This window comes from Coregonus lavaretus, assembly GCF_964263955.1.
Source record: "Coregonus lavaretus genome assembly, chromosome: 2".
Taxonomy (NCBI): domain Eukaryota; kingdom Metazoa; phylum Chordata; class Actinopteri; order Salmoniformes; family Salmonidae; genus Coregonus; species Coregonus lavaretus.
In genome coordinates this window covers 44,574,100-44,584,632 of record NC_139989.1, presented here as the reverse complement: position 1 = coordinate 44,584,632, position 10,533 = coordinate 44,574,100, and the positions used below count along the sequence as shown (strand labels likewise).

General features: G+C 42.7%; 1 protein-coding gene across 1 annotated transcript; it reads left to right on the top strand.

Annotated features, from left to right (window-relative positions):
• Nucleotides 1-1,022: 1,022 nt before the first annotated feature.
• Nucleotides 1,023-10,226, top strand: LOC311103333 (protein Tob2-like). The gene is made up of 2 exons (XM_084144891.1): nt 1,023-1,209; nt 4,895-10,226. The coding sequence occupies exon 2, from the start codon at nt 5,171-5,173 to the stop codon at nt 6,386-6,388; it is 1,218 nt and encodes a 405-aa protein (XP_084001017.1). The 5' UTR covers nt 1,023-1,209; nt 4,895-5,170; the 3' UTR covers nt 6,389-10,226.
• Nucleotides 10,227-10,533: the final 307 nt, after the last annotated feature.

The window sequence follows — 10,533 nt, the reverse complement described above, 5'->3', positions numbered from 1 at the left end:
TAGTATACAAAATCAAATTTAAATAACTACACAATTATATAAACAGTCAGAAAACAATTATTGATGTTTGAAAAGTAGGGTACACTCTGGGGGAGAAAGTAGAAAAAAGTAGAAACCATGTAGCTCAGTTGGTAGAGCATGGCGTTTGCAACGCCAGGGTTGTAGGTTTGATTCCCAAGGGGGGCCAATATGAAAATGTATGCACTCACAAACTGTAAGTTGCTCTGGATAAAAGCGTCTGCTAAATATCTAATATTATATGGTAACTTTACAGCCTAATGTAATTTCACCTGCAGGATAATTTTCCAAAACAAGGCTCTGGATAAGAGCGTCTGCTAAAATGAAAAGAACAAAAAATATATATATATATATCTCAGCAGGAAGTTCACGTAAATATTGTAAATAACTTGTCTTTCAGTACTCTATCTGGTTGGAACGACATTACCCACAACTCATGCAAAACGTCATATCACTTACTTGCTGACTGGACACCCTTGCAGCCCAGTAAAATACGGGTCCTCCCCCTTCTCAGCCAATAGGGACTCTGTTGCTATCACCGCTTGTATTTTTAGCAATGGCACAGTACTTACTTGGAGTTACAAATATCCGTTCGCCAACTGAACTAGGATGTCGCGTTCTGGTTTTGCAGAACCATGGATGTAATTGTGTCGGTCATAAGTTGGAAAATGCATTTGATTATTTACCACCATTGTTCATACCAATATGTTCAATCATATCTACCAGCATTTGCAATCCTCAATAAACCGTAGCCTATTTCATATTATTTACTTATTTTTGAAACTATAGGCTTATTAATGAGGGTCGACTATTCTCTCCTTGGTGTGTATGAGTTTATTTGATAATATACATTACAATAGTATCAAGAAGTCTGCTAAATGACTAAAAATGTAAATGTAAAATGTAAGAAAGTAGTCCCTATTCAGACCAACGTCACAGAACAGGGGGTGTTGGCGAATTGGTCCTGTATAAATGCGCAAGGTTGTCAAACAGTAAAGTTTGCTAGGGCAGTTTTAGTCAACCTGTCAGTTGTGGGAATGGAGACCCTCTGAAGAACATACAGTTCAAGACCCATTTAACACACGACATTATATCTGCTTCTAAACAACTACTTTGAAAAGCCACATCACCTTCAAATTCAATGTAAAATACGGGAATTAAAAGCGCCTGAACTGAACACAAGCTGCATTAGTAAGTATTCACAGCGTCCGCATATAAACATGTATGGCATTGACATACATTTTTATATATCAGCCATAACGGTACATTTGGCTAGATTGTGGATCCTCATGATTTAATCTAAGAGGCTTTACGACTCTCCAAAGATGCCCTGCCTTTTGAGAAACTGAATCTGTAATTGGTTCTGTCATCCATTTTAGATTCTGTTTGTTTTTTAGACGGAAAACCCATCAAACTCGTATCTGAGAGTCAAGTTGTATTTATTCTTCTCATATACAGCTAATCATTTCTTCCTGTTTTCGGGCAGGACCAATTTATTCTTGAGCTGTTGTAGTCCTGCTCATCAGTCGATATAATGACATGAGACTGCAACATTTACCACTTTATTAGTCTCCTTATAATTTATTTACAGTGCCAATTTGTAAGGGATTCCAGTTTGTTAGAATAAGAGTATCATATGTGTCCTTATTGCTTAAAGGTGGAATTGCCATCATGGAGATAAGTAATTATTGGACCTTTGGGATAGGCTTCACCACGGCACTTCAAAACCATATAGGCTACTCTGTCTTCACATTGCACATCACTCTATTGCTTTACTGTAGCCTATTGTTTTGCTTGAGTTAACGAAGTTGGCCTACATATTGTTTTCACACCCCTTATCATCAACATCCATGGTTGCTACTTTTTCTCTTTTTAAAATTCTTTATTATTAGGCTACCTGCCCATAAATCAATTAAGGAAATGTGTTCTGTTACTATATGCAAGTATAGTATTCACTTGAATAAGCTACATTGTTACAATGAGTGGACAAAGGTGTGCTTTATTGTGGTGATGATGATGCACTGTAAACAATATGTCAATAACTATTTAATCAGATTAGGCCATGTAACCTACTGTTGGATTGTGTAGTCTACTTAGTAGTAGGTCACAACCATGATAAACAAACATGTTCATGGTTGAATAATGTTGCATTAAATAATACAGTATATGCACTATAGGTCAATTGTAAAAATTAACAACTAGGATCCATTTTGATCCATGACAGGTTTTACTGTGTACTGTACATAAAGTCCCAGCTGCATTTGGCATGAAAGAACAGATTTGTAGGGTTGACATTGAATGACATTGGATATTGGAAATGACTATGGTGGTTAATGCTTTTCGAAGATATACTGTAAACTTTATTATCATTGGTTTAAATTTAGTCAAAGGTAAGAGTCAAAAGTCTGGTTTTGCCACCTAATGTTAGTGAACATCTTTGGAGGTTTGTTTGCTATCTTCCAAACATCTCCTATTGAACAGTTTCACACTTCTCCAAATTAGTTTCTTCATAGATTTAACACAAGTGAAACACTGTCTTAAATAACAAGACAAGTCCGATTGTGTCTTGTTCTTGCCCATCTGGTAGCCATCTATGCAATGTTCTGCATGCAAACAGAGTAGCTATATCTCATATCAATAATGATATTTTCTTGGTCAACCTAATCTGATTCACAATATAGCATTCATCGTCCTTGATGCATACATTATACCCATGTTCTCGTAGATAAAAATGTAGCTTTCTGGGTAATCCTGGCTGCTGAAACCCTCCTTGTGCTGGTTGTGACTGAGTGCAATGTTTATGATGCGTAGGTGGACTATGTATTGCACATGTTGTGATGACGTTAATAATGCTGCATGGTGGGAAATGGTGTCCTTCATGCACTGTAGCCAGTACCCTGCCATTCACAGTATGCAATACATGCCTACATGTGAACTGTACACCCACAGCCTACTCTCGCACTTACACTGTTTGATTTGGAACTTTCTCTAATTGTGTAATCCTGAGTAGTTGAGCATCTGGCAGAAGTGACAGCTGAGGGATTGCAGATTATCATGGATTTCTGCCTCGATCACGGCATCTGTTACACCCCCTCCACGTTGGCTGGCTAACCAATTAACTCTCTCACTATCCCTTCTGTTGAACCTAAACTCAGCAAAAAAATAAATGTCCCCTTTTCAGGACCCTGTCTTTGTGGTCCTCTGTAGCTCAGCTGGTAGAGCACGGCGCTTGTAACGCCAAGGTAGTGGGTTCGATCCCCGGGACCACCCATACACAAAAATGTATGCACGCATGACTGTAAGTCGCTTTGGATAAAAGCGTCTGCTAAATGGCATATTATTATTATTATTATTATTATTATTTCAAAGATAATTCGTAAAAATCCAAATAACTTCACAGATCTTCATTGTAAAGGGTTTAAACACTGTTTCCCGTGCTTGTTCAATGAACCATAAACAATAAATAAACATGCACCTGTGGAACGGTCGTGAAGACATTAACAGCTTACAGATGGTAGGCAATTAAGGTCACAGTTATGAAAACCTAGGACACTAAAGAGGCCTTTCTGCTCTGGAAAAACACCAAAAGATAGATGCCCAGGGTCCCTGCTCATCTGCGTGAACATGCTTTACGCATGCTGCAAGGAGGCATGAGGACTGCAGATGTGGCCAGGGCAATAAATTGCAATGTCCGTACTGTGAGACGTCTAAGACGGCACAACAGGGAGACAGGGCGGACAGCTGATCGTCCTCGCAGTGGCAGACCACGTGTAACAACACCTGCACAGGATCGGTACATCCGAACATCTCACCTGCGGGGCAGGTACAGGATGGCAACAACAACTGCCCGAGTTACACCAGGAACGCACAATCCCTCCATCAGTGCGCAGACTGTCCGCAATAGGCTGAGAGAGGCTGGACTGAGGGCTTGTAGGCCTGTTGTAAGGCAGGTCCTCACCAGACATCACCAGCAACAATGTCGCCTATGGGCACAAACCCACCGTCGCTGGAGCAGACAGGACTGGCAAAAAGTGCTCTTCACTGACGAGTCGCGGTTTTGTCTCACCAGGGATGATGGTCGGATTCACGTTTATCGTCGAAGGAATGAGCGTTACAACAAGGCCTGTATCTGGAGCGGGATCGATTTGGAGGGTCCGTCATGGTCTGGGGCGGTGTGTCACAGCATCATCGGACAGAGCTTGTTGTCATTGCAGGCAATCTCAACGCTGTGCATTACAGGGAAGACATCCTCCTCCCTCATGTGGTACCCTTCCTGCAGGCTCATTCTGACATGACCCTCCAGCATGACAATGCCACCAGCCATACTGCTTGTTCTGTGCATAATTTCCTGCAAGACAGGAATGTCAGTGTTCTGCCATGGCCAGCGAAGAGCCCGGATCTCCATCCCATTGAGCACGTCTGGGACTTGTTGGATCGGAGGGTGAGGGCTAGGGCCATTCCCCCCAGAAATGTCAGGGAACTTGCAGATGCCTTGGTGGAAGAGTGGGATAACATCTCACAGCAAGAACTGGCAAATCTGGTGCAGTCCATGAGGAGGAGATGCACTGCAGTACTTAATGCAGCTGGTGGCAATACCAGATACTGACACTTACTTTTGATTTTGACACACCCCCCCCGCCCCCCGCCCCTTTGTTCAGGGACACATTATTCAGTTTCTGTTAGTCACATGTCTGTGGAACTTGTTCAGTTTATGTCTGTTGTTGAATCTTGTTATGTTCATACAAATATTTACACATGTTACGTTTGTGGAAAATAAACGCAGTTGACAGCGAGAGGACGTTTCTTTTTTTGCTGAGTTTATTTGTCTGCCTTTTACCTCCCTAGGACTAACCCCATGTTTTTATTTTTCCCCCAGTTGGACTCTTCATCACGTTACCTGGCAAGTCTTGTTACCTGGCAACTGAAAACAACTGGTTGGACTAGTTTTTGGCCTCCTGGCCACCAAGTCTGTCCATGTTGACCACACAGGAAAGGGTTTAAAGATTCTGCCGAACTTCAACTTACCTGCATTACATGTAGTGGAGAAAAAACATCAGATTTCTACAAGCCAGAGATAACTGTTCCAGTATTGGCTCATCTTGGACTTGATTTGAAAACTTGGCTATCCAAACTGCATTGGCCAGGTACAGTCATGCACCTAGAGGTAAAGGTAGCTCTCAATTTCATTGTGTCCTACCTGTACAACAAACTGCCCCGTCGTCGTGCTGACCTCTTCGGGGAGGAGTTGGAGCAGATACTGGTGTCGCGCTATGAGGGCCACTGGTACCCTGAAGCTCCTCTGCGGGGCTCTGCCTTCCGCTGCCTGCACCTGGGGGCCCCCAGGGACCCGGTGGTGGAGCTAGCTGCCAGGAGAAGCGGACTGGACACAGAGGAAGTGCGCGCCAATGTCCCCCCAGAGCTGAGTGTGTGGATCGACCCCTATGAGGTGTCCTACCAAATTGGGGAGAAGGGAGCCGTTAAGGTGCTGTACTTGGAGGATCCACCCGGCTTAGGTGGGGAAGGAGAAATGGTGGAAGTAGTAAGTGGAGTGAGTAAAGGTGACATGGAGGTAGAGGAGGCAAAGATCTTAGGATTCAACCCTGAGGCCCAGGTGTTTGTTCCAATTGGAGGCCAGATATCTCCAGTCCTCCTTCCTTCCCTCTCCAGCTCACCCACACCTCTCTCGGCCTCATCCTGCCCAGTGCTTTTCAGCTATCCCAGCTCCAGCACACCCACGAACCCAACGGCCCACTCCTCTAACACATCCACACCTTCCCCTCCAAGTGGGGGACTCCCTTACCTCCCCTCTCAGCAGACAACGCCCGCCTTGCCCAGCACCCGTCCACCGCTGCAGCCCATCACCTTCACCACGGCCAGTTTCGCTGCCACTAAATTTGGCTCCACCAAGATGAAGAAGTGTGGCGGTTCCGGATCGGCTGGCAGCTCAGGTATAGGCGTGCCCCCGCCACAGAGGATGCTCTCCCGTTCCCCCACTAACATCTCTCCCCCAGTGCTGCTGAAACACAAGCCCCTCTCTGTCTCCCTGCACTCCCTGGGGGGTCAGATCCCCAGCCAGCTCTCCCCCAATGCCAAAGAGTTTGTTTACCCAGCATCCCCAGGGCCCCTCTACTTTGACAATGATGCTCCACCCATGCTACCACACGTGAGCCCCTTCCAGCACCCTCACCCCGCCCACTCCCACCCCTCCTTTGACCCATTCTCTAGCCCCCCACCTGGTCCAGCTGTTGGCATCATTGGTGGTAGCGGTGGGATCTCTTACATGGAGAAGCCCTCATTTGTGGAGGGTATAGGGGGGTATAACCTGCAATATCCCAGCCAGGCCTTCCAGCCTGTGGTGCTGGCCAACTAAGCCTTTATGATGAGTATTGCTGTTGCAGCAGTAGAGCAGTAATGCTCAAGTATTTTTTTTCGAAAATTGTTCTTAGTGATACTACAGCGTAGAATTAGTTTTATTACTACTACAACCTCCACTATATATTTAAATATATCATCGTTACTGTTCAGATTTTGTTTTGAGGATTTTGATTTCAGTTTCTCTCTAACCAGAGGAGTAACCAGCCTCCTATTGCACAGACATTTATTTTTATTTTTTTACTGAATGTTCAACTGAGTAAAATGCCCTTCAGCTTTGGACTATTGACAGCAGCATGTTAGGTATTTTGCACTTCACTGTCATGCTGTGAAAATGGACCAATGTCCTGTAAGATTGCTTTGGAAAGCTTAGCGCTTTGCAATCTGCTCGGCCTTAGTTGCCACAAATGCACAGTGGGGTTTATGCTGTTTTGGTGAGGACTTATTCATGCTAACAAGTGTTAAATGTGCTCTTCTGTGGCTTATGGTCATCGTGAATATAGTTGGCCTGTTACTAGAGCCTTGAAACATATCACACACCATGTCGGAATCTGTTTGGCGTGAGGAATCAGTATTTGCCATTCATCAGCTCTGAAATGTGTTCATGGAACATGCTAAGAAAGGGAGCCTGTGTGTAGTGTCTTGGGAATAGGGAGGGTTGAATGTGCAGGGTATGAGGAAATGTATCTGTCATGACAGGAAGAATTACTGCCAGGGAGGTCAGCAAACCTTGGTGAACGTGAGAGGGAAGTTGATCTTTGTCTTCATTATATCCGATGTACCAATCTCCCAAACACACACACTCATGCACACTCCCACACAGACACACACACACACAGGCCCATAGAATCTGTCAGCAGTGTGTGAAGGTGAACGGGCGTTGTTGGAAGGGGATGGGATGCAGTTAAGCAATGGGGATTGTGATAAATGGCTTAGCGTGACTTTGACTATGAAGGAGAGGTCTTACTCTGCAGGGAAAGGAGGAGGACGGGAGAGGAAAAAAGGGATGGCGAGGCAGGGGCATCGATTACGTTTTACCACCTTTTATCATCTTGGGTGCAATGGCTTTAGACTGACACTTTAAAACCCGGAGCATGTTTCTGTAGAGCTTCAGTGGCATTGCAGCCAATGGCTCATGCTAGCTCCCCTGATCTTTATTCCCTTAATTATCTGTTCCAGTTGCTGCTGCAGTGGGAGACCAGAATCATATAATGAAAGCTGTTTTCCATTTCAATTTCCAGGACTATGAATGTTACCTAAACCTGTGTTTTTGTCACTTTATGATGCCATGTCAGATCATTCTCATATTGAAGGTGGTGATACCCTGGCTCCATATAGGTAATAGAGGGGGCTGGTATGTCACCAGGGTTCAGGCAGCCCCCTAACCTCACCTTTCCTTTTGAGACATCCAGCACTTTATATTATTGGGCAATAGATGCCATGTGATTCCCCCCAGTCATGTTAGGAGCTAAACGTTCATTTTCTTTGTCTTTCTTATATTGGCCCATTATGTTACAGCTGCATCTGCTAGGAAATGTTGGTTCTGTCACGATGAGATTTGTATTTGGATAAAATGGGAAGGGGAACGTGTCCCTAGCCATCATCTGAATGTTATCTAGATTGTGCCCATAAACATCTGTGTATAACCTAACCTAAGGACCCTTGACTTGTGCTCACACTGGTAATTGCTGTGTGACAGTCGGTCATATGCATGTATGCAGTCATTAAAATGGTGTTTCTTTTTTTTTTTGCTTCCAGGGGTTGGGAGGGGAGGGTCAGATCTCTTTTATAAATGTAATGGTTGTGAGGGAAGGGTGCATTTTTACATTTGTAATTTATTTTACATTTTCTATATTTTTCCTGTGTTTTTCACAAGTAATTAAGTACATTTGTAAAGGTAAGAGATAGAGATATATATTATAACAATAGGAATATGTATATATTTCTTATGTTCAGGTTTCCTTTGTTTAGTTATGTGCTGAAGTTATTTTTACCAAAAAATAACTATAAATATATATGCAAGTTGGGACTAAAAATAAAGATGTAGAAAATAAAGTATTGAATGTGTATTGTACCTTGTACAGAATCTGTCCAATAAAAGACGGGTAAATGTAATTTGTTAAATTGGGTTTTTGAAGACTTCGATTAATGTTTACAATGGGTGGATAGAGAGAGAAAGTCTGACAGCATCATTCTCAGTATGTGTGTTTCTAAGGGCAGTCTGATAACTTGTAAGATTCCTGTTCCTTCATATTTCTTACACTTAAACCAAAAATCTCCACGTTTAAACCAAATCCCCTTAGTAGTGCTAATATTGTACTAATTGTGACCCTTATTCATATTCCATCTACATATTTTCCAGTGCCATTACATTTTGACATTTTAGTCATTTAGCAGACGCTCTTACCAGAGCGACTTACAGTAGTGAATTCATACTTCTTTTTTTTTTTTTCATACTGGTCCCCCGTGGGAAACGAACCCACAACCATGGCGTTGCAAACGCCATGCTCTACCAACTGAGCTACACGGGACTATACATCTTTACTTTACACAACCTATACCACTAACCTTATTTGTGTGCCTGAACAGTCCCACTGTGACTGAAATGGCTGCCAATTTCATTCTCACACAAAGACTGAGGGAAGCAAAAAACCCGTTCCTGCAGTCTAATCCTTGATGAGTATTCACCTCACATCCATTGTGGTAACATTCCCCTGCTCCCGCTACTATAGCCATAACTAGACTGTCTTTACTCACACAGACACTGACCCTGGTCCAGTGCAATGTGTAACTAACGCCATATTCTAGACCACAATTGAGGGGAGGGGGGGGGGTGGTCTTGGCCCTTTACAACCACAAATATTCCAATACATTTCTTCAATAAGTCAACAGTGCTTCAAGCAGGTTTAGGAGGAGGATAGTCATTGAATGTGCCGTGATTATGATCAGTGACTGGTCAGTTCTGGTGGTGGACAGCCTAGAAATGGATAGAGCTATTTTTTGTTTATTTCTTATTTCTTTGTTGATTCAGTGAGATTTTTGGTTTCCAAAATCCCTACAAGCCCCCATTGCTAAAACATTGGTCAGATTACTCTTGGTAATCAGATGTGTGCTGTGTTTTAATTCCCTGGGCCTGCAAAGTGGGTCTGGAGGTTTGTGAGTGGTGGCTTGGAGGCCATGTTGCGGTCACTGACCGTCTGCCAATGGGAAGGCCAGGGGACTGTGACGTTTGAGGGAAGTTGGAACTTCTGATGGATTATAGGAAGACTATAAATATTGTTTCACAACATTGGCTTTTTGGTCACTGGGTGGACAGTGTTTGTTGCGGTATAGTGGTTGGCCGTTGGTTTACGTCTTGCATTAAAAATGAGTAACAGATTACACTATCCTCTCCATATAAATGTTTTTATTTATTTATTTTTTAAAAGCAGGCTGCTCTACCACCAGGATTTAATAAAAGTGAGGGAAAACAGTTTTTATTGTCTTTTTGCTTATCTATCTACGTTTGTATTTTATTTAGCACTTCGGAATATTTTGTTGTAATAAAGACGTTTATTTTCTATTTAAGATTTTAACTTTTAAGACTAAATGGATATAATTGAAAAAGTGAGATATTAATATAGTGCTTTCTTTTTTGCCTGTATTTTGTTATAATTTTCATATTTTGTATCTGATCTGTACAGCCTGTAGATGTATATGAACCTTTCACTACTGAAATGCAATGACCTGTTTTCTGTGTTCCCCCATGGGAATGGGGACTTACTACTGCAGTTTCTTATTGTATCAGATTCTTTTTTAAGTTTGTAATAAAACAGAATGGCAAAAATAAGCATGGAAAATAATCAAATTCTCTTGTCATTTTTGTCTGTATTTCATATAATTGCAATATGTTCTAATATTGATGTAAATAAATTGAAGTGTAATTAATAATTCAACCCAGATATGAAAATCTCAAATAGCTAATTTCAAACTCTTCTACTTAGACCGTAGAAAAATATTACCTAATATTACCTCCCCTTTCATCCCTCCACACTCCTCCCACCACACTCCTCCCTCCACACTCCTCCCTCCCCTCTCCTCCCTCCACACTCCTCCCTCCCCTCTCATCCCTCCACACTCCTCCCTCCCCTCTCCTCCCTCCAC

Excerpts from the sequence above, each read along its gene's own strand:
- LOC311103333 (XM_084144891.1), top strand. The coding sequence starts at position 5,171 with ATGCACCTAGAGGTAAAGGTAGCTCTCAATTTCATTGTGTCCTACCTG.